The 25,147-nt window shown below is 36.9% G+C and overlaps 1 protein-coding gene across 3 annotated transcripts in view; it reads left to right on the top strand.

The window, feature by feature from the left end:
* ASB7 (ankyrin repeat and SOCS box containing 7) overlaps positions 1-21,918 on the top strand; it is a 28,723-nt gene extending 6,805 nt beyond the window's left edge. For all 3 annotated transcript variants that reach the window (XM_072870195.1, XM_072870196.1, XM_072870198.1), the window contains 3 exons: positions 3,158-3,418; positions 9,853-10,458; positions 20,705-21,918. In XM_072870195.1, coding sequence (XP_072726296.1) covers positions 3,208-3,418; positions 9,853-10,458; positions 20,705-20,844 — 957 coding nt within the window. In that variant the 5' untranslated portion in view covers positions 3,158-3,207 and the 3' untranslated portion in view covers positions 20,845-21,918. The remainder of the gene's footprint in view (positions 1-3,157; positions 3,419-9,852; positions 10,459-20,704) is intronic.
* The last annotated feature ends 3,229 nt before the right edge of the window (positions 21,919-25,147 follow it).

Genomic DNA, 25,147 nt, shown 5'->3' with positions numbered 1-25,147 from the left:
ATACAATCATTATAACCAAGAATGTATAGGTACATTTCCCCCCACACACACACTTCTTCATTTCATTTTTTTACTTGCGTGGAGAAAGCCAATATGTAGCAATCCAAATGCATACTGTGTTCTGAATGAGATTGATTACAGTTGCAAAACATTAAATATTAAATGCCAAATGGCTAATGACTTCCAGTAGTCCTCCTTTCCTTCTCCAAAGATTGATGCTGTAAATGGGGATTTGCAAACAGTAATTTTAAATGATCTATAGAGCAGAAGTGAAAACATTTTCAAAGCAGGTGTGTACCTAGAACTGTCCTGAAACCTTTAAAGTTACAGTTAAGTATTCTTGTAATTTGAATTTCATTGCTTGCCATAGAGGTGAGATAGAAGAGTAGATATTTACAGAAACTGCGCAAGTGATAAAAGGAGCTACTTATGCCTGACTTTGTCTTCTGCTTTGTATGTTTTAGTACTTATGTACTTTAGTACTAGCTAATTTGAATAAGCTCTGCTAGTCACGTGCAACATATGGGGCCAGTGCCAACTTTTTATAATGCTGCATTACAAATATACCCACCAGCTGAGAAGTGTGATATAAAGAGCTTTGCTTTTTCTTAACCAACTGTCTTCATAGATATTTGCAGGGGGGATACTGCTGTCCCCTTAAATGAGAAATCCCATTTCTCTTCATCTGTTTAGTCATCCTATCTCTTTCTGTAGCATTTTGAGCAACTAGTTTGACCTTAATTTTCAGGATCACATGAGATCTTGCAAGTATTAGTGCTTTACAAAAAGGGACTGTAAAAATGGTAGTAGAAATTTGTTTATGTTAACTTTTGATCAGATATTCTCAGTCTAAGAAAAGAGTTTTCATGTCTTGTTTTTGTACACATTCAGAAATTAGGGCCAAAGGGATTCAGAAAGTAGGGCCAAAGGGGCACACTGATTTTGTTTTGTTGTGGTTTTTTTTAAGGATCTCCCCATGGCTCATACTTATCAGTCAGGTTCTACTATCTGTTTTCACGTGTAAATCCGAAGAAAATCTTGTTCTTGTAATTGGAATTTCATTAACAGTACTATTAGTGGTGTGATCCAGAATGAAGTCAAGCTCACTGTCTTATAGGTGAGCATGTTCGGAAGTGCTAATTGGAGTTTAGAAAAGAGCTTAGCAAAAGCTTATTAGAGTCATTAGAAATACTTCCATTGTCATCAGATTAACCAAGTTTGATTTTTGGAATATGCTGCAAAAGATGAACTACTGAGTTAGCAGTTGCTGGTTTGTAAATCCCCTTTTCTTCTAGTGTCAGATAATGGAGTTCATACTATAAAACAAAACAAAGCCAATGCCTAAGCCATGTATAACATACTGAGCTAAAAAGTCTTCCTTCATAACCTTATGCTGAAATAGTGATTGTTGTCATACATGGTAAGTTGAAGCATTTATAAATGTCAAAGACAGGCATTGGCTGCATGTAAGTTCCATATTTGCAATGTAAGTAGGGTCATTGTAGCTACCTGGTAGTGATGAGTTTATATCTCTCCAAGAAGCAGATAAACAACTTCTTTGCAATGGGCGCAACTAGGTTATAGAAGAGTGAATAGGCATCTGTGCCTTTATCTGGAAAGATGGCAGTGATTGATGTTTTCACTTTTCTCTTGTCTGTGTGTATATCTGGATCACAGGAAAACAAGTGCCCAGTGGGATATGGGGAGTTGATTGCAATGTCTTCTGAATGACCTATGAATCATGAGGATCTGCAATCCTTATGATATTTACGTAAAAGAAGGTTTAGGTGATGATGTGGGTTGACATCCTAATAAAACAACACTGCTGTAAATTTAAAGTTTTGCCTAAAATTAATTTTCATCTTTAGAACTTTTCATTGTACTTTAATCTTGATTAACTTTACAGGAGTCTAAACACATTTTTCTTTCTCTTTTTTTATCTTTTAGTACTGTGTTAATATCCATTGCAGCAGTTTTTGAATATTTTCTGAGACTCCCATTGCTCAGCATTACCTTTCTAATACCCTGCTTTTATTTGCTTTCTTCATATATTCCTTTCCATTCTAGGAATACCTGTTAATGGGATATGATACACAATGTATGTGAAAATGTAAACACTTAACAGACTTCATGTACTGTGGAAGAAATCCCTAAATACCTGTATTTTTTTTTTCTTGTCCCCAGCTGGGTAGCAAGTAGAATTGCAGATGAGTACTTTTCAAACAGAGCATGGAGTATAGTACTTCTTTCTTTCCCAATGTATGCTTGTATCTAGGCTCTTTTACAATGGCTATTTTAGATAGCCTTTTAGCCCAGCTCTGTAACTGGGCTACTCCTACTGGATCAAGGTGGTGATAAACTGAATTGTTCTGGTATATGTTCTCATGGTGTTTGACAGGTCTACATTAACTCCATTTATGTGTTTTCAGGTCTCGTATATTATCATCTTTGTGTTTGATCTTTGGAATATAGGGGTTCTTTGCAGTCTTTATGTACTAATAAAGAAGTCCACAAGCCAAAATACAGACAGTAGACTCTAATTTAAAAAAAAAAAAGGGGGGAAAAAAAGAAAATTAAAGTTTTCAGTTTGAACATTAGTGTTACTAATATTCATGTGCAGTAGGTCACAGGAAAAGATTATATTAGTAAGATGAAAATATTTTCACTGAAGCTTAGAAGTGATACATTTCTAGGAGGAAAGAAAAAAAAAAAAGAATATCCTAGTGAAGTTGCTGTAGCAATGCAGTGCTGTTTATGCAACAGTTTAGATCATCTATTAACCAGTGTCTCTGGAGTTAGTGATATTAACCATGTTGTGATTTTTTTAAATGAATGTTGGGTTCTAGAGATTTTTTCATTTTGCGTATTGCTCATGTGCTTTAATTGTGGACTGCTGTTTGCTGTCATTTCTGAAGAAAATGTTTACTGTTTATAATGTGTAAGTATCCTTTTCTTTTGCAGTTCAGTGATGTGAACCATGTACTATGGTTTTGCTAGCAACAGTGAGATTGATTGGTTTTTATCCTATGTATAAGATGACTTTGCTCTGCATATAGAGAGTAAATCTTAGCATTGCTTTTCATTAGTACTGACTTTTTTATAGATATCTCTTTCCTGGTCCCAATCCTAATTTATTCATGCTTTACATTGATTCAAGGTGACTAGTGTGACCTCATGACGCTTCTGTAAAAGCCAGATTCAGCTAGGATGTTACACCATCACTGTCGGAGAAACCCTGAACTACAGGAAGAGTTGCAGATTCAGGCTGCAGTTGCTGCTGGCGATGTTCACACCGTGCGCAAGATGCTGGAGCAAGGATACTCTCCAAATGGTCGAGATGCCAATGGCTGGACCTTGCTTCATTTCTCTGCAGCAAGAGGGAAAGAGAGATGTGTCCGTGTGTTTCTTGAACATGGAGGTGAGTTGCCTATAGAGAAAAATCTTGATACCCATCTCACAACTTTCTATCCTGATTTCTATTGTAGGGATTTCCAGCACTGGCTAGGTATGAGACTACTTCTGATTTCCGCCCCCCCCCCCCCCCCCCCCTTTCTTTGGAGTAGTACTTCATCTCTGTTTATTTCTGATGCATACCCTGTGAATGAGGTAACAGATTAGTTTTATATCTCGATACCTTCCTTTTTTTTTTTTCCCCAGAGTTGTGTAGGAATTGTTAAAAAAAATGAATAAGCATTATGAAAATAGGGCAGAAGGACTCATTATAAAATTAAATGCACTCACAGCACTGACTATAGGCTTTTCTTCTCTGTTAGGGGGTATTATTAGAAGAAGGCAGGTCCTTGAATTGAAACCCTACAGAAGTTTGTTTCATAATTCTCAAGCAAGTTAACAAGTCGCATTAAAGACTAAGTTTCTGTTATAGGCTTTAACAGAGTCTGCTAAACTTTATGAAAACAGTACTCTTTGTGCAAGGACTTTAGTGTCAGCTAGTCCAGTTGAGTTTACACCTCTCCTGCATCCATCCATAGTGAAGCTTTATTTCAAGAACTGATTGAGTTTTGTTGGTTTAAGTGATATATTCATTTGGGTGATGGTTATTACCCCTCAAATGGTACAGTCAGTATTTTTTTGCTATGTCTTCTTTCAAGGCCACCTAAAGTTTTAGAAATGGATAGTCTTAATCTTTTAATGTGATACTGGAGAGGAAAAATAAAAATCAGTAGGTGTTCTCCACATTCTGATTAGTGCTCTTAAAGAACAGCATCCTCTATTCTAGCGCTGTTCTTATCAAATGAATTATGAACTAAGACATTTTCAGTCCCAAGCAAAGTGAAATTATCTTTTTAATGTTTTACTTATCTGAGGCCATATGGGCCCCTTATGTGTGTTGCAGTATTTGTCAGAGGTATGGATCACCCTTAAAATTGAATGGCATTAATAGGCTGTGGTATTTGTACAATTAGTAGTATGTTCCTTAAGAGCAGTAGTGAAATATAGCCTGAACAACTGGACCCCGTTGATATACCTGCTACAGACTCTAACCATATAATACTGGCAAACTCTCATGTCTTTGTTGGAAGGGGGGAAAAAGCTACTAAATTGCACTAATAAATAACTTTAAGTTCTACTTTTTAAATGTAATATATGTGGATAATCTCAAGCCTTCAGCTTGATAATTCAAAATTTTTAGGCTGTAAGTCTTGAAATATGTTGGGTTTAGTTCTGTAAACTTGAAGATGATCTGAAAGAAACAAACCCTTATGTATTCCTATGTATTTTCATTGTATAGGTTTTGATATTAAATAGCTGCTGATGCAATATTTTGTTTTTATTTTTGTTGTTACTCTTTCCTATACGAAGCACCAGCTGAATCTGGTGCCTCGTGAAAACTGCCTGTACTGAAACACCCTTGTTCTGGAAGCAGTATAGCGTTTAATCACCAGGACTAGAAAGTTGAGTAACAAATAGTGTGAGGGTTAGTCATCTACGGCAGCTTTCTTGTAGCTGAGCCTCGCTTGAGAAAATTGGCACTGTTTTGTTCCTTGCCTTGTTTTCCCTCAAAACAGAGGCATAAAAGATGAGTATTTAAAACATAATAATGTCACAAATGAGCTATTAAGCAGTGAATGAGCTGACTCTTAAAAGCTGAGTTAATCATGCCTGCCTCATTAGTGAGAGGTTTGTGTCTACCTTTTTTCATGCAGTCTCCACCTTTCTCCCCCTCAAGAAGCAGATTATTTTGATGTTGGTGCTTAATCCCTATGGACCAAAATGATATTGGGGTGAAGGAAGAAGTCATTTTCTGGTGTGAATCTTATGGTAAACAGAGTACTGAACTGACTATATATTCGTAATGAAGATAGTGAGAGGGAGTGGATGGAGTTCTGGAGGAAAGAGGGAACTGAGATGTTAGTGGGAAGGAAGGGGCAACTGGTGATAGCTGTGGCTGTCTAGAGGGATGATGAAGCTTAGCAGAGCTGGAAATAGTTCATAGTACAGGAATGAGAAAACCACACTGGGCTGTTGCTGAGTGTAGAGTGCTCTGCCTCAGATCTGAGAAGCTGGAAGACTACTGACATAGTCTTGCATAGTAGTGGGATGGAGATGGAGTTTGGCTAATAAAGGCTGAGAAGGAACCTGGTCACTGACCTGGAAATAAAAGGTAGCTTCTTATGGGAGTCATGACCTGGCCACCTCCTGCTTTTGCTTTTTTTTCTTCTCTTCCATCATTGCTCACCAGCAAAGAAAACAGCCAGAGGACAGCATTGTGCATGCAGATTGGCTGATTTGCGTGGAGATGGTGGAACAGGAGGAAGCTTTTTATTATCTGCTGAGCAAGGAGAGACAGGTAGATGGGGAAAATGCATAAAAAACCAGTCCAGACTAAAGGATGAAGCCAGCAGAAATACCAACTAGATACAGAGATAATAGGTCAGATAATAAATACTGTTTAGCGAGTGATGAAATGCAGAAAGTTGATCAGAACCATGAAGAAACTTAGTTTTCATGAAAAATAGTGAATTTGACTTTCTTAGTGTATTTGTCTCCTTTTAATAAAGTGAAGATTCTATGAAGCCAGCTCTTTCCATCCATAGAAACAATCTAGAGTCACAAAGCTCAACAGGAAAGCAACACAAAAATAGGGAGTATAGTTTTCAGTAATCTTGGATTTTTTGCATAACGAGCCTTTTTGTGTCCCCTTTAGTGTACTTTTTTTAAATTTATTTTCAAAATGACACATTGAGACAGGCAATCCAACGCTGGACAAGAACTATGTTTTAGTAATCCCCAGCCACCACTGTTAATGTTACAACGAGCTAAAGTCTTGAAAGTGTGTAGTTGTTAGCTGTCCCTTGGCGGTATCTTCTCAATACTAATTGAGCAGGACAGTTTCTGGTTACTTGTATAGAAGTAAAGTAACACTTTACTTGTAAAGTGAAGAAATGATTCACTAAAGCTCCTAGAAATTGAAGACTAACAGAAAGAAGTAGCCAAACGACCTATTTATTTATTTTTAGTCTTGGCTGCAAGGTATCTAAATTTTAGGTCATGCAGAATCCAGGAGAAACTAGAGAATGCCAAATGCTCATCCGCCTAAGCCAGCTCAAAGTGTTTCTGTGTCTGAAGAGTGATGCTTTCCTGGAGGTCTTTTGTATCAGTGTTGTCCTAGAAAATTCAAAACAGAAGCTATATGTAGCCATGTTTCTAAACCTTGTGGTCAGAATTAAGCCCTAGTTGGAGGAAGTAAGCTTGAAGTAATAGAAGTACTTTATGAAGCCAGAAGGATTGCTTTCTTGGCTTCCTAAGTTAGACCGTGATAGAGCGACCTAATGAAGGTGTCAAGGAAGAAGGGAAACAGTCCCACTGAGCTGTAAATTGAAACTCTGATATTTTAGAGAAAATTAGAGATTTAGAGACTCTTGTTTAGGAATCTATATATCCTCTAGACTACAGTATTAGAAAAGAGTTTCATTAACAGTAGAGTTTAAATGACAAGCTTAGGTGCCCAACTTTAACATGAAGTAAAATAATCTGAATATCATTCAGTGTTGCAAATTTTCAATCACAAGTGACCTTGACTGCAATAATTTGGTACTCTTGATAAGCAGTTCAAGGTTTATGCCATTGTATTATGCCTTATATTTAAGAGTGTTAGAAGTGACCAAATGTAGCTGTTCATGTTTCTAGATTCTGCTCTCCCCAAATTAATGGGAAGCTTGAAAAGAAATAATTGTTTGACAGTCAGGATGGAGGCAAGGTAAATAAATGCTGGCAAGTGCTGGCTTCATCCCTTCCTAGTTAAATACGCTTGTACCAGGTACTTTTTTTTTTTACCCCTGTGCAGATTCTGAAAGGTAAGCTGAGAATCATTCCCAATTCATTTCTACCTTGCTTGTGTTCCAGGGGGAGAGAGTTACTTTACAGTATGATGCCAATACTGAAGCCTTTTAAAAAACAAACAAAAACCCCCACAACGGCCCACGTTCTTAAGGCAACATCAGCTTTGCAGCATTACTTTTACTAACACAGGGACTGAAAGGATGGAAATTGTGTGCAATGTAACACAGGTCCAACTTCTGCTAAAAGCCCTTGTGAAGTTCAAAAGCTTTCCAGGAGATGGCAGCAAAACATTGACTGAATAGCAACAGCCGTTTTGGTCTTGTTAAAATTGTTTCCCTGATCAGGGGGGGAGACTGGTACTATTAGCTCACTAGAAGCCCATAATCTTAACGGGAATTACAATATTTTTATCATGAGGTTTTGCTACCGGGTTTACTTTTGGAAGGCTAGTTGTTTGTGTTGCTTGGTTGCCCAGCTGAGAGGCCTTTTTCCTATTCTTGTTGAGACACTTCTCTTACATGACTTAGTATTTTTTATTTTGGTTCACTTTAGTGGTCAAAAGCAATGAAACTTTGGGAGGTGGGAAGGCATGGAAAGGTAGTTAAATAGCATCCTTATTTTTCAAGTGAATTGTTGGATTTGGATTACAGCAACTTGTATAAGAATGCATATACGTGCACACATAAAAGTTGAGGCATATCTAATTGGATTTGGAAATAGCATAGACTAAACAGGCTAACAGTAGTATCCTGCACCTCAGTTGGGAGGTAGAAATGATTGACTTCCATGCTCTATGCAGCATGGAAGAGAGAAGGCACAACATTAAATGTTTATTTTAAAACTTTTATTTTGATATGATGTCTATCTCAGTGTGTTATCTGGATATGGTCTCAGTAGGTCCATATTGGGAAGCTTATTCCTGTTGTTTTGTGTTAGCACCTTTGTACGTTTGGATGTGTTTGGACTAAACTAGCTTGCAATTTGTATTGTATTGTGAACTTAACTTACAGCAGGTCTGAATTTTGAGATGCAAATTGGTGTCTCCCACCCTCTTCCCCTGTCCTGTTTGAGTGTGGTGGCAACTAAGCAGAAAACTCTGCCCTCTCTATGTGGTACAGGAGAGCAAGTACTCCTCTTGAGCAATGTGTGAGCACTGGGTGTTCATAGCCTTCAGCCAAGTTTGTTTGAAACCTGCGTGGTCACAATATCCTATTCTTTTTTCTTTTTTGGGGTTGTCCACCCACACCCTGACCACTCCTACTTTCCCTCTAAACACAGTATGTATAGATGAGGAAATTACAAAGAATTCAATGTGCCAGGATGCAAGGACAGGGCTGTCAAGGTTATGGAAGGTGAACAGACACCCTTATGTTTGTCTGCACTTAGAGATGATGTGCTTTGTGAACAAATGTTGTATGATTACAGAGCAGACAACACCACAAGCAACTGTGAAGGACAGACCCCAGCAGTTGTTTCAGTAGATACACAGGAGTATTGAAAATGTGTCAGCTTAAGGCTAGTGTCTTCTGCAGGTAGTATCTGTCTTTACCTGCTAGGAGACTTGGGTTAGGAAAGTGCCTCAAACTTCCAAACTGTAGTTTGTACTTTTTAGTGTCTCACAGGCAGCATCTATGGATGGTGGAAGGAGAAATCTCGCAGCCTGACTTGTTCTGTAGCTGAGAAATGGTAATGAGGCAGGCACCTTTCCTTTGGTAATTAATTTGGTACATAGGAATAGTCACTTGCTTTAGAAGTCTGGGTGTATTGAGGAAATTAAGTAAATTGATTTGATTATTTTAGTTTTTAAATTCCTAAATCAGACTGAGTTTTTGTCCCGTGTTGGGGGGGGGAGGGGGAATAATCCGTGTAATAATTTGTATTCTGCACTAATATTTTTCCTGACTCCTTCCATAAGTGGATGCTTACATTCTTGTAAAATCTTAAATTTTTGTAAAACTATAAATTCAGAACAGATTCATCATCTATAAAAACAGACTTTATCAAGATAATCTAAAATAACATATATCCTACATGCTTTGGAAATCCTGCAGACCAGAGAGACGCATTTTACCTAATACAGTATTACACTCTAAAAACAATATAGTCCTGCCAGACCACAAAACATCCGCAATTTGGGACAGCAGATGTTTCTACACATGCTTCTTTTTAAGACCAAGAAGCAACACAAGGGAAAATAAAAAAGTTGAACATTGAGAAAGAAATGTAATATTGTAGAGCTGGAGGAAAACTGGATGGACAGAGAGATTTGAGTAATTAGCCTAAGAGTGCTAGGAAGATGTGGAAAACTATTTGTCAAATGGAAACATATGTATATGAAAAGCCTTTTTTTTTTGTGTAACTCTTTCTTAAATATAATTTAACTTTTTCTTAAAAATAGCATGTTCATGAAAGCAAGAATTAGTTTGAAGTACAAAAAATCCTGTCATGCTATCCCTGAAAATACTAACATTCAACCATTTGGTTATTTTTTTGCAGCACTGGTTTACTGTAATGCCTTCTAATTATTTTTTAATTTTATTTTAACTTCAGCTGATCCCACAGTTAAGGACTTAATTGGAGGCTTCACTGCTCTGCATTATGCAGCCATGCATGGCCGAGCGAGGATTGCACGCTTGATGTTGGAATCTGAATATAGAAGTGACATTATTAATGCAAAAAGCAACGATGGTTGGACTCCCCTCCATGTAGCAGCCCACTATGGCAGAGACTCATTTGTCAGGCTCCTGTTGGAGTTCAAGGCTGAGGTTGATCCGCTCAGTGATAAAGGTACTACACCGCTTCAGCTGGCCATTATCCGAGAGAGGTCAAGCTGTGTGAAAATCCTTCTGGATCACAATGCCAACATCGACATTCAAAATGGTTTCCTGTTACGATACGCTGTGATCAAAAGCAATCACTCTTACTGCCGAATGTTCCTTCAGAGAGGGGCGGATACAAACTTGGGTCGCTTGGAAGATGGACAGACACCCTTACACTTGTCTGCTCTTAGAGATGATGTGCTTTGTGCACAAATGTTGTATAATTATGGAGCAGACACTAACACAAGGAACTATGAAGGACAGACCCCACTGGCTGTTTCAATAAGTATTTCTGGAAGTAGCCGACCCTGTCTGGATTTCTTACAAGAAGTGACAAGTATGTATGTAAGAGAAGTTAATCACAGGACACAGTGTCCTCTAAAAGCCTTCTTTGAATTTAGCCCCAGAAAAAAATGCTTCCTCTCTACCCCTTGATGCTATTTAAATGCACTAGAAAGTTTCTGGGAAGGTGAAGGGATTGTGATACTGGGAATCTCTTACTCGGCAAAGGTGCTAATGTTAAGTATATTTTGTTTAAATTAGTTGTGTTTAAATATCTACAGGAAGCATTCATTTTTTTTTAAAAGTGAACTGTAAAATCTCATTTTATTAATGGCATTAGCACATAAGATGTTTGGGGGTTTGGGTTTTGTTTTGTTGTTTGTTTGGGTTTTTTAGTGTCTTTTGCTTTTTTTTCTTAATTACCATGCAAATACTCTGCAGTTGCTGGCTTTTTCATCTGGCACTACGACTAGGGCAGAAAAGAGCTTTTGCTGCTTTGTGTTCTCCCGCATTCTCTCTCCTTCTCTCCCCTACACCAGACAACAAAATGGCATAGTTTATTTGTGCAACCAAGAAGGGGTTTCATGTGCTGCGTAGCTTTGACTTGATTTTGTTGATGTCTTTGAAATATGAAAGAGATTTGAACTCGTCTTGACTTCTGGTATTTAAAGAGACTATTAGGCTCCTAATATTCTGGTTACTTTTGATTATCAGGTTTTGGTGTACTAGATCTACTGAAAGTTTTCTCTTCCCCTCTCATTCACCACTGAATGCTAGAATAGTGTTTCATAATTATAGTATTGCCTAAAGCATTTAGGAATTGCTGATTAGCAATTAGTAGGAGTTTGCTAATTCAAACGTGTTAAGATGGCCTGATAAATTACCATCCAACTAGGATGATCTTTGTGCTACAGAGGATGGGGTATTTCATATATCCTTTTTTTCCCCCTACAGTTGCTTTTATGTTTTGTTGATGTGGTAGTTTTTAATGAGAATTAAGCACCCTATATACTCTGCTAAGAAACTTAAATTTAGTGTGGGCTGGGGGTGAATCAGCTGAGATCTGTTGTCAGTAGCTGACACAAATAAGCATTTGGAATTTCATTTTTGTCTTCATGATTTGTGGTGGTGTTTTTGCTTTTATCTGAAAGAGAATTTTTGGAAAGGTGGAAGTTGATAATAAGAAATACAAGCAACTAATAGATTTTGTTTTGATTTACCTGCCCCTTCTCATTCAAATGCTTTTCTTTCTGGTTCCTTTTTTGGAAGCCTCTTGCTATATAGTAGCACCATTAGGGTTGTTATTAGATGATATAATATCGAGACTTGCAGTTTTTCAGTCTTAGAATGTACTGGTAAGCATGAAGGCTTAGACTGCTTAAGTGCTTCCTCAGTGTCTAAAGAGCAATTCAGAAAGTTGGGAACTGGTACTGTAACTTACTTTTAGGTTGCAGATTCCATACCTTAAGGGTTTAATGTTAAGTGAGAAGTAAGTTCTGCTACAAAAAAGTAGCTTAGATTTGGGGCCGGCATAACAGTGTTGGAACTATCCCAGTTTTGTGCTGACGGAGGGAGAACTGGGAAAGCAGGGAGGACTAGTGCTGACAAAAACACTTCAACTTTGTGCTTCTGAGGAAAATTATTATGAATATATGTTTACAAACAGCTATAAACAGACTCTGCTGCCCTTATTATAAATATCCAAACACTGTCTTCCACGGCTTTCGTGAATAATCACTTTAATAAGATGGTGTAGGAGAGATGAAATGGATAAAGAGTGAGCTGGGATTTTGGTAGCGGAGTTCCCAATTAGATCAGACTGTGTACAGGGAATTGTTGAGATCTCACACTGTAGCACTTCGGGGAAGAATCTTGTTTCTGAGTCTTTTGCAATATGTATTTACTAGAAGAAAAATGTACAAAATTTTTAGAGAATTCTTCTAGTGGAAGTATTCCTGAAATTATCTCTTGCAGTTGGTAACAGTGCCTTGGTCGTAGGGCTTAATGGGAATTTCTAGTTTGTTTATTTGAACTTTATACTAAGTGCTTAATATAAAAATCCATAGCTGTAAGTTTTATATGTGCATCCGAAGTTTTGAAGAGTATATCCGATAGCAAAACAGGGATTAGTTTTTACTTTTGCAGTAGATTAAAATTTTTAAGCTTAAAGATTAATATATGTGAATTATGAAAGTTATCAAACTGATCTGTGTCTTCAAGTGAAAGCAGTTGCATGCTTCATATAAATGGGATCCTATTTAGCAGTCTACATGTAAGATATAAGTAGCTTTTTTTATACTTAGAAAATATATTTGTACAGTTTCAGTTCCTCAGAAAACATCGTATGTGAATTTCTTTTTGTTTTGGTAGGTATTGTAATCGGTAATAATCGCAGCCTTTAGCCCAGGTCCCCGGCTGTGAATAACAGGCAAGAAACCAAGCTCTCAGAAATACTCAGTATTGGCCCTGAGAGTCTGCAAGAAGATATTGGATTTTGGGTTTTGACCCTGAAGGTCTGATATTCTTCCTGCTTACAGGTAGAGATTCCTTTGCTCCTAGAATAATTCCAAGAGGAAGGAAGTTATTCTGTAGTTGTATCTCAGTATTTAAGCACAAAGCTGGAAGTTATGAAAAAAGTTTTTCATCATGAGTCTGCCGTTGACTTGGTGTTTAGACAGTCACTCATGTCTTCCTCCCCCCGCCCCCTCTTTTTTACAATACAAAAATGAGTAAAGTCTTCCTGTGAAAAAACAATATTGAAGATTAAAATTGCTCAATGATTTATTAATCACCTTCCTTTTCCTAATCTGTATTACACTTTCTTACTCCAAAAAACATTTATTGGCAACCACCATAGTACCTGAGATCATCTGATAAAGAGTTGTTTTGGAGCATTTCAGTATAATGCTTCAGTTTCATGAGATCTGAACCTGCCTCTTCGGGAGCGTCAATGGGTTAAGCTTTGAATACACTAATGCAAAATTAAAGTAGAGATGCATGTATGTAATATATATGAAGACAGAGATACATATAGACTTTTTTTGGTAGTGTATATGTCTACAGAATTAACATGTGCAATTACAGTCCTGGATTATGTTGAAGCTGAAGTTGAATGGGATTTGAGAATACTAAAGCTTATAAAGAGAATGCTGGCAGTAGGAAAAAATGCAAGTATTAGAAAAATACTTAAAGGTTTAAATAAACTTTAAGACACTAGAAATTCAATTATGATCTCAAAAAGGGGAATAAAAAAAGGCTTGAACCCTTTCCCCTCCCCATAGCTCTCATTTAATTTAATCACTGGTCAGATAACATAGCGGACAAGAGAGTCTATGACTAGCTATGCGAGTTGCTTGTCTGTGTCCAGGCAAATAGCTAAGTAGATGGATATGGCCACAGTAGTGTCGTAATATGGCATCTATGTTAACAGGTATCAAAGAACTAATTTCAGATCTGGAACAAGAGCTAAAGGACACCAAATGAATTAAACTACAAATATTTAATCTGCATTCCTTTTTTTAATTTTTCAAAGGGTAAATCTTTGGCTTTGACTAGACAGTGTAATTTTGTGTTTAGATTTATACAGCACTGTAAATGTGCAGAAAAATTTAGACAAAAATCCTGTTAAGGAAACTCTTATACATCCTCTGTCTCTATTCCTTTGCGAAATAAAGATAACTTTTCACTAGGGTTTTTTTTTTTACTGGAAGAACATTTTTAAAAGGGTCTCTGCATAGTTTAAACTTCTATGAATACAGAAGTGTCATAGTGAATTAAGTAGATTTCTGCGTATTTTATTACACGGATAATTGCAAAGGAAACAGTATCTTCATGTTTGTTTTAACATAGAAGAACTGTATTGGAATTGCAAGCTTTGTCTGCTTCCTTGGGTGCTGCTGGAAATCTTGCACTAATGAATGTGGTCTGCTTTGTCATCCAGAGTTATGCAGGGAACTAGGGTAAGAGGGTTATTTTATAGTTTTCATCTTAGCCGGATCAGTGATAAACAAATACCATCTGAATCATGATTACTTTCTGCATATTGCAGGTACCTATTTGTTAAAGACCAGCATAGTTTTTGATACCTTTATAAAGACATAGCCCAATTTTTTTTCTTTCTAGAAAGAGGGAAGGTACCTTTCAAATAATTGTTTAACTCTCAACTCAGAATTGCCTAGTATGATAGTGAAAAATATAGCTACTAAATCAGAGTGCAATTGACTGTTTATATTACGCAGTTGAATCATTTTTATATATCTATATACAGGTGTATACTTTGGAAGAGTTTTTTGAAGAGGCCTATGTAAAAAAAAAAAAAAATTAAAAAAATATATATTTTTTATATGTAAGGTACAGCCACCCCCCGCTCCCATTTGCACACCTATGCTGTACTCTGTTATAATGTAAAAAGAGTGTAACAATGCATCTTAAGCCTGTCTTTACGTTCAGAGCACTTTATTTACTGTCTCCTAAAAATAGATAAACATTATGGTATTGAAATTCTTAGCTGAATTTTCATAGCAATTTCAGTAAGACTGAATTTGTAGAAATGTTACAAAATATAAAAACCCCCAATTTATACAACCATATTCAATCTTAATTTCATTGCTAAATACACCTGTTATACTTAACATTGAGCTTTACTGGCATTCTGCTTTCCCATATATAAATTTTCAGTCCAAAATACACTCCTCCTTGGTACATATTTTCTGTGCCAAAAATATTGAAATTTAATAGACATCTAAAACTCATTGTGGAGAATTATTTTTCAAAGAGCAATGAAAACATACTTCAAGCTCAAGTATTCTAACAGAGGCATACTGAACACAAAATTAAACTAGAACTTTTAAAATAACTTGTATGATATCCAGTTGAAAAGAATTAAAAGCTCTCTTTATCCTATTGAGCTAGATACTGTTCAAGGAGTTTGTTCACTTTGTCAGTGAACACTCTGTAATTCTTTCTCTCTAAATTCAGTCCTGCGTGTCTTACATTAATATTTCAGACTTACAGATTCTTGATACTGGATTTTTCTGGCATTTTGAATGCTGGAAAACCAAATATCCTCTCTAGTTATTCCACTGTTTTTTTATAGAGTACAAGGCAATGCATTTCCTAAACTGTTAGACCTACTCCTATTGCAATGAACAGCTGAATTCCCATTCAGCTCAGCAACAGCCATTTACTAGGTGATCGCATCCTCTCAGTATGATCCTGGGTTTTTTCATGCATCTTCTTCAATGTGTTTCTGGGCTGGTAGGTGTGAGTTTCCAGTTAAGTTCAATTATTTTTTTTTAATTCCCCACCCAAAAGCCAACAAAATCGTAACTAAATTTAATTGCTGGCAGTAGCTGAGTTCCTTCACAGTTGTGAAATAAGGGATGGATTTAATAGTTAGCTGTGGATATAAATATTTATTCTGATACTCTAGAGGAACTGAGCTGCTGCCAGCCATACATCAGCTTGGTTTCAACTTTTTGTTTAATGTTTCACAAAACTTTTATTTTTAAGTTTCCTTTGTAGCTAAAAAGAAACTACCAAATGGTTTCTTGCTACTGTTTTCAGCTTTTCACAGTTCCCAGGGGAGGCAGAGGCTCAGTTTGAGAAATACCACAGTCAGCTTTTTTCTAGAGAAATGTACTAATATTGCAGAGAAAACTGTGGGCGGCTTCTGAAATATGCCACTGATTTTTTTTTTTAACTTCTTCAGAAACTGTCTATCTACTTCAAACCAATGACACTGATTATTTTTTTTAAAAGTACTTTTTTTTTTTAGTAGGTAGAACAATACATCAGAGAGGATCTTATTGCAGCCTACAAGGGTATTAATTTCAGTTACTCCTAAGTTTTCTGCTGGGTAACAGAACAGGTCAGTTCATGATTTTTGCTTTGCGCAGGTACTCTTGTATCTTCAGTGGAGGAAACTGGTAGGGATTCCCCCTTTCTGCCTTTACAATGCTTTTGCTTAAAACCGGGTGAGAATCCCTAAAAATCAGTGTTGTCAGAAGTACTATGCCTAATATAACGCCTAAATGATCCTTAAATATAGACCTATGAGGTGAGTTAGGATTTTATTTCTTGGGGAGCATGGTCTGCATAGGAAAAATGGGCAGGCACAAATCTAAATGCATAAGCTGTGGAGCAGTTGTAACGATGACATACAGCTCTTTGTATAGGTAGTAACTCCTAAATGTAAGTTTTGTCTGTCTCTGGAATAGAACAGCAAAATCCCAGATAGAATAGCAGAAAAATCCTGAAACTGCAAAAAGGAAAGGAATGGAGTATTGAGTGGAGATTGAGGTTTAATTGTAATAATTTATTGCTGTTAAAACATGCATTTTTTCACTTGCTTTACCAGAGAAGGCCAATCTATTAATAATAATTTAAAAGGCTTATTTCATTATTTAAGTAAAATAATTATTAATTATTTCAGGGGGAGGGGGAGCTCAGGAGCTTGCTTTGTTAGTAGTTGAAGAACTGAGTTAGGAAAATGTTTAAATTTATATATACTGAAGTCTGCTGGCTCTAGAGAGAAAAAAAATCAAAAAGGAATTCCTCTTTATTTTATAACCCTATGTTTTACTTTTCTTCTGTTTGGAAGCAACTTTTCTGTCATGTTTGGGGAAACTATACACAAGAAGCACGTTGGTGGGGATTTCTGCTTTTCATTACAACACATAGCATGAGCTGTGGAAGACAAAAGATGAACTATACATCTCTGTTTTTTTTTTTTTTTTCCCCTGTAACTAATACTTCTAATTTATTTGACTATCGCTATAAAGCTTGCACAATAAATCGACTGAAGTTGTTCCAGTGAACACGTTAGCAAACCTTCAGCTCTACAACCGCGGCAGGTGTTTGCTGCCGTGGTGGTAACTCGGGTTGTGTAACAGCCTAACAATAACCCGGCTGCTCCAGAATAACAGCACTGCCATCATCAAGGTGTCCCTTTGAGACCAGATCAGGGATGTGTTGGGGTTTTTTTAAGGTGATCAGTAGTTTTATGTCACTGTTTTGCATGATGGTGGTAATTAGGTCAGTCTTAACCTTTTATGTTCATTTTTTTTCTTTCTAAATCTCTTCCTTTCTAGCTTATTTGCCTAAATAACTTTCCACACTTGTGATGCAGGATATAACCAAAGTTGCTACTTCCTAATTGTTTTTAAACAGAACTTTATTAATCATTTAACTTGTCTTTGCCAGATTACTAATAACATTTTTCATTTGCCAAACCAAGGTTCACTGACATTGGTCTGTAATCCTTTATTTTTTTTTCTTTTTCATTCAGATGCAACCAAGAATGAGTAAGTGTTCTAGACACCGTTTCTAATAAATCACAAATGCATTAATAACCCTGGAATTTGCAAGGCGTGACCTAAGACACTAACAGCCACTAGATGTAGCAACTGGTGCTTAACACTGGAAATGTCCATTGTTAACATGTTGCCAGGAAATATTTAGGCTTGTCAGGGGAAAATCTCATACATCTGATAATCGGGTCTTTTTGAATTAACTGATGACCAATTTCTTCTGGGTATTTTAAGTTGTCTGTTCCATTTTGTTCTCAAAAAACCCATAGGATGTTAATTAAAAGGCATTCATTTCTGAAACCAGAAATCAGTGTCTCATAGCTGTATTATTGTGTACTCTACTACAGAAAATACACATATAGATCTGTAGTCCTCTATACCCTCTAACTGCTGCTGTTTGCAGTTTACTTTTGAAAAGGTGCATCCTTTCTGAACCCTGTTTGTGTTCACATTTAAAGCATTAGAACTATTACTTCATCAGCATAAAGATTCCTCTGCTTGGTTTCTTACCAAAAGTAACTTTTCTTTCCCTAAAGCTTGAGCTTTCAGCTGTTGTCCGAGTTGTATAAATTCATTCCTTCAGGTGGGGAAAAAAAAAATTGCTAAGAAGAAACCACCAGTGGACAAAGTAATTAATGGTCTGTATTCTAAGTCATGGCTGAAAGATATAATTAAAAATAAATTGACATTCAGATACTGTGGTGATAAGTATAATAAAAGTATTTTAAACTTATATGAAGGAAACTCAAATTTTTATGTTCTTCAATTTCAAATCTAATTTCTTTAAAAACAGACTGAGACTATTTTCATGCATTACTTCTGCTAGCTTACCTTGGATAATTTTAGTGCTTAAGATAAATCCTGGTGTATACCTGTCTGTCAGCCCTTTTCTATAGAAAAACCCATGCAGAGGGAAAAAGGAGGAACTTGCTATAAAGGGTAACTGAAACCACGTACAGAATGCCCAAAGTAGAAAACAGGAAATAGTTTCGTAATCTCTTTACTACGTGCTTACCAGGAAAGTCTGATAAACTCATAATGTCAATGTCTATTTAGCTTATAGAAGGTTTGTTGCTGAACTAGGAGGAGGATGGAAGAAGGGACAGGTTCCAGAGCCAGCTCTGGGGATGGGTCGGGTGAGAAAAACCCTCCTGTCTCCTCCAAACAGGTTTGTGCCCCGTGAGCTGACAGCATCCTACTGTCCACCGTAAAGCCTGCCCGCATCGAGCCCCGTACGGAAGGCATTTCCTTTTTCAAAGATGTCCTGCTTAATTGGTGGCAGCTCAGGAAAGCTAGGTGGAAACGTCCATCTAAGTTATTTAAAGTAGCTTTTATACTGCTTTTTAAAGAAATGATTGATTCAAGCAGTCAGCTCAATAAAATCGCCGTGACTTTCTTTGCAAAAGCAAGCGCTGTCTTTTACCATTAACAATTATACAGATAATAAAAGACTGCAGTAAGTTGCTCTGTTGGCAACAGATTATCTTGATACCTGCATGAGCACCTACATTGTTCATGGTGCTGAGTATTTTGACTTGGACAGCCATCAGGTGCCATAACTGTGTAAGCCTTTTTTTCCCAAGCCTTGACACAGTGAAGTCGATGATCAAAATATTGATTACCACACCCTCAATGTGTTATTTGGGTAATTTAAAAAAAAAAATATAGCAGAATGAGGAAGAAGCACAAAGGCAGGCAGCGTTTGGTCAGAGGTTTGGAGTGATTCCCGCGGTGCGAGGTTATTAAATAGAGTTTTCAGCTTTGGAAAGAGGTACCGAGCATGAGTGGAGGACGGAGATTAATATAAAGGTATGTAAAATCATGACTGGCGTGAGAACAATTATTCGTTATTTTTTTTGTAACTCAGAGAATGGTAGGCATGCAATGAGGTGATCAGGAAGCAGATCTAAAATAAATAAAAGCACTTTGTAGTTTTCCAGCCAACGCCTAATTATGTTGTGAAATTTGTTGCCACAGGATGTTTTGGATACTGAAAGTATGAATGGGTTCAAAAAACATTAGACAGATTTACAAAGGGCAGGCCATTCACAGCTATTAGGCATAGATCTGTGTGCAATCTCTGGTTTAGGAAGGCCCAAAGGCACCGGTGCTGAAAGCTAGAAGGGTATATTGGGACAGGATTTCTCAATGTCTGTTGTTCTGCTGTTTCTTTCTTTCCTTCTTCCTTGGGATCCATTGCTGGGTACTTCCAGATACAAGGCTAGATTAACCTTTCTTATGTTATGTTGCATGGGGGACCGTTTTCCAAGGTGTTTGAACAGTTTCCTGTTAAGAATAAGTTTGAAAAGGAACCAGTTATTTTGGAAAATCCTTGCCAGAAATTCTGAAGTTCATGTGATGTCAGTAGAGCTTTTCCTCTGTGGACAGTGGTTAACTCATATTTTCATCTCTTTCTGTTTGACAAGGTTGTGGCTGTATCCAAAACCTAATCGCTTCTCCTTTTCATTAGAAGGGGAAAAAAAAATCTTTGACTCTGCCACACGATCCTTGAATAACTTTTATAAAGCCTCACTCTCGAAGGAGACTGCCTAGTCCTGTTACAGTTGAACATAGAAGTGTTCATCTTAATTTTTGAAAAGAAGTGAGACTGAGGGGTTTTTTTTTCCCCAAGTGATACAAGGATAGAAAAAAAAATCCACAAAAAATTAAATGGAGGAGTTATGCTGTTCTACAGTGCTTAAGTGTATGTTGCCACCTCGTGGGAATCCTCACATGGATAATGTCACTTTACACTGGCATCAGTAAAATTATGTCCATGTAAAAATGTTTCTAGGATTCAACCCTTGATTTCATTGAATTATTGTTCATTAGAAAGGTATTAACTTCCACCCTTTTTTCTCTTGTGATTTTTCCCTTCCCTCCGCCTCTTAGAAAACAGCAAACATCTGTGATTTTTCTGAGTAAATAATCTCTTAAAGTATGTTTAAAATGTGATAATTTTACTTTTATGTGTTCCTTTTGTCTTTTCAGGACAGCCCAGAAACTTGCAAGATCTATGCCGAATTAAAATCCGTCAGTGTATAGGCCTTCAAAACCTAAAACTACTTGATGAACTACCCATTGCCAAGGTCATGAAAGACTACTTAAAACACAAATTTGATGATATCTGATATCCATGAAGAGAAGAACTCTGAGCAAGATTAGTTATATTCCAGATACTGAAGAGGCTTGTTGCCTTGCACAAAGTATATCCTATGCAAATTCTGATTTTTCTGTGAAGTCAGAAGGCAGGTATACACTTCCTTGGGTTTTTTTATACCACACGCTAGAAGGTCTTAATTTTTGGTTTCTTGGTCCAAGTTTACAAGGTCCAAGCTTTCTATACAATATTACATTTTAAAAATTGCTGTTGGTTTTTTGTTTGTTTGTTTTCACATTAAGTGTGCAGACTTGCAGTGGAGATGGAAGGTAGCCTCTCAAGGGAGTGGTTGGTTTGAATTGGCATGCTGAGCAATTATTCAAGAAAATAAAGTTTGGAAATCAAGGCACCAGTCCTGCAAAAGGATACCAGTAGAAAGACCTTCAGAGCCCTGTTGTCTGTTGGGACTTGTCTCTGCCAGGGTGTATGTTTTTGCAGGATAGAGGGAAGAGTTGATAATCAACATGTCCTAGGGTACTGTATGAATATAATTTGGAAATTAAAGAAAAAATGCAGTTACCCTATTCAATTTGAGGGTCTATACATTGGCTCTCTTTATATTATTCTTTTCCTAATTACTGTAGTTGGGATGCCCATAAAATTCAGGCACTCTTCTTTCCTGACATTCCCTGTTAAATGGGCGGCTGTTTGTAAGTCTATTTTTAACAGTGACAGTACACTACAAAGAGGCATAGCCTCTGTATTTTTTACATTAACTTAAGAGTAAACAAATTTAGATTTTTTGAAGCCAATGTATTCTGTTTCTCATACAGTGCCTCTTGTGCAATAATCTTTCTGATGTATTTTCCCTTTATGTGTGATTCCCCACACACACACTATTCCTCATTTAGTCTCAGAGCATTATTTGTGAGAATAGGAACTGCTGCCTCGCTGTAGTGTTGACGTGACATTACTAAAGTGAAGTGGCAGTTGCTGTTCATTATTACTCCCTGAATTTCATGAATGTATAACCTGCTTTATTTCACTTTCAGTTGAAATTTTATCTACGGGTTCTCAGTCCATTTAAAAAAAAAAAAAAAGAAAAGAAATTGGCTAACACCCCCCTCCCCTTTTTTTTTTTTAAGGCTGAAATTTTTTTTTGGTTGCTGTGAAATTCTGTTTGTTTCAGGTTAGAGAGTGGGAAGAGCACATAAGTTATTAAGATGCATTTTGTATGTGCACTAACAAGAAAAGCCCCATTCATATTGCAAATTTAAATTTTGCAAACATTAAGTGGTTTCCAATTAATCTGAAAGCAGCAACTGAAAGGAGTACTGAAATTCGGCTACTGAATGTGTTTTTCATACTAGGTATTAAAAAGATCTGTTAAAGAGTTTTGTTTCTGATCATAAAAAAAAGAGTTCTTGCTATCAAAAAAAGATTGGGCCAAAATGTGCAGTTGTTTCACTCTCTTTATTTTCAAAGGATTACTGAGTCATCATAAGGTTCTTGCCAGTGTCCTCTACTTTTGTTTTGCCATCCTACTGGCTCCGAAAGAGCCTCTCTAATATCAGGAGTGCTTCTGTACCAATTATACGAGTGGAAGTGGGAAGATGAAAGGAACGGTGGTGACTTAAGTTTAACACTGTCACTTTCAAAATATTTAATATTAAAAATATGAAAAGCAAGGTGAAGCAGGTATACTCATATTATTTAACTGCGCTAGTTCCTTTTAATATCTTATAACCCTGGACTCCAGTTCCTTGAGCACGAACCTTATCACTGATAATGAATGCACCGGAACTATGGCAAGCAAGGAGGATTATCTCTCCCTATTGTGCCTGGCATTGCATCAGGTTTCCAAACAATAAGTGATTTTGGAGATTCATGGCTCAGAGGATTGGTAATGGGATGTTGAACCTTTTTATCTCCAACTTGTATCGGTTCAAGTTCAGCCTGCTTGAGCAGTGACCAAAAGTTCATGTCTCAGCAGCACGAGCGAGCAAGTATGTCCAACCTTAACACCACGCAGTCTGTGCGGCGGTCACCTCTAGGCAGTAGAGCTTTATAGTGCTTCCTCCAGGTTGTATGGAATGGTGGTGGCACTGTAGCAGGGACAACCTGAGAGCATGGCTGGGGGTATGCTTGTGAGCTTGTGTGCATGATGGTGTCTGTCGGCTTCTACTGAAGCAAGAAAGATCAGCCGTTATGATCTTTAAGCTCTGCAGTACTGAGACAGGACAGATGTTAAGAATTGACTGGCAGGTTTCAAGCATGAATCTTCAGTTTTGTGACACGAGATCAGAACCTTAAAATTTCTTCCTTTTTTTAAAAAAAAAAAAAAAACAAAACCACTTAGTATTGTTCACTACACTTGTAAGTTGGTCTAAACCAATGTCCTTCCCCACTGAAGTTTTACCGTAATATTTTCTAAGGTAATCGAGAGTATATTTTAGTTGCAGTCTATATTAAGGCAAATTATTTGTTCTGTCGCTGTGACTGAAGAAAATTATGGAAGACTTTGTTGGCAACAAGAATGCTATTTAATGAAGAAATGTGTAATTCCATTATTTATTGTTTGAGGTTTGTTTTTTGGTTATTTCTTTTAAGTAACTGACATCTAAAGGGAACACAGATACATTTCAGGCCAGTAAAAAGGCTTTCATTTAAATTAATTTTCACCCTATCCTCTCTCCCCTCCCCAAGGCGGAGGGAAGCCCTCACCCTTTCTTACAATGCTAAGCCATCTCTTGTAGCTGGTTTCTCTGACCTGGATTCAGCAAGCCACCGCAGCACATGTGTCTCCGAACCTACTGATAGTCCCGTTCACTATCTTAAGTTATACATGTGCTCGAGTGCGAGTGAAGTATGATTATTCATTGTTAATCCTGCCCAAATTTCAGTAATGGGGAATCTGGTCTTTTTTATTATTATTATTTTAAATATTGTGCACAAATACTTTACAGAACAAACTGAACTTTGTTTTTCATTTGGACTAGAATGTGGAAGGAGAAGTGCATAATATAGACTTGTTATGTAGCCTAGTTCCATTACCTTAAAATTCACAGTTGAACACTTTTATTAAACCTTAAAAAATTGGCAAATACACCAAAGAATCAATATGAGTAAAAGACTCTGATCATTAACAAACTGCAAACCTCATCCTTTAAAACAAAGCAGAAAGTTTTTGTAAATATTTATGTTTATAAATGTACAGCAGAGTAAGAGTGTTTTTTAGATTATTTAATTACCATATTTCTAAACTATTTACATTATAGACAATACTTGTTAGTTTGAAAAGCTCTTGAGTGTTTTTTTGTTTTATTTTGGGTTTGTTTTGTTTTTTTAAAAAAAAAATTCTTTATCAATCGTGTTTGGAATAACTCTGGCTTCCTCGGGATAGCGTGGAAAATTCAGATTTCTGGCTCTAGTTGGCAATCATAGGAGAACACATCTGGACAAATTCATCAGATAAATACCCAGAGGCAAAAGAGAGTATGTAGCGTGTTCACCAGGGTGGACCTGGGCTAGATGCAAAAATTTGGATCCTAACTTTCTCAGTTAAATCTTGTCAAGAGTCCCCAATGACATTGTGACAAGAGCAGCTTGCAGCCTGCCCACGGGTCTAGCTTCCATGCAACACTGTGTTACCAATACCATAATGTATTTTGTTCTTCCTTTGCAATGTAAGTTTTTGCTTTGGGTCAATTTGAATTTAAAAAAAAGAAAAAAGTTAAACCTGGTTAAAACCTTTTTTTTTGTTTATGTTCTGTTTATTTCTAATGTAATGGTTTAATAACATAATACCACTTTACACATTTTCTCTCAATGTTTGTCTGTCTCTTCTACTCCTTTTCCCTTCTCTGGTGCACGTGATTCAGGTAATGCGTTTGGTACTCAAATTTGCCCCCACAAATAGGAGTTCAGATGTCTCATGAATTGTAATGTGATTTTTACCAGTAAATATAAGCATAAAACCCACTCTAGAGCTGGACTTCAGAAGGGGGAACAAACTGGTCTTTAGCTATGAGTAGTTGGGTTTCTCTGCTCAGATTCCAGTGCAGCCCCTTCAGGGCTTTCGGAAAGGTTCACCTTTCCTCTTCAAGTTCGTGTACTGACTAAGATACAAAAATGGACCAAATATAGGTCATGTTTTGCAACTGAATCTGCTCGGTGTCCCATTTACTACTAATAAAAGTTGAATGAGGGGGACGTATATGACTATTCCTGGCACACAAATGGGAACTGAAAGCATTTGGTTTCAGTCATGAGAGTAATGTACAACCAAAAGTTGCAGTAAGGTTTTGGATCCTAAAAATTTGGAGAGGAAGGAG

Source organism: Ciconia boyciana, chromosome 8 (genome assembly GCF_034638445.1).
Source record: "Ciconia boyciana chromosome 8, ASM3463844v1, whole genome shotgun sequence".
NCBI lineage: Eukaryota > Metazoa > Chordata > Aves > Ciconiiformes > Ciconiidae > Ciconia > Ciconia boyciana.
This window is presented reverse-complemented; position numbering and strand designations above follow the sequence as displayed.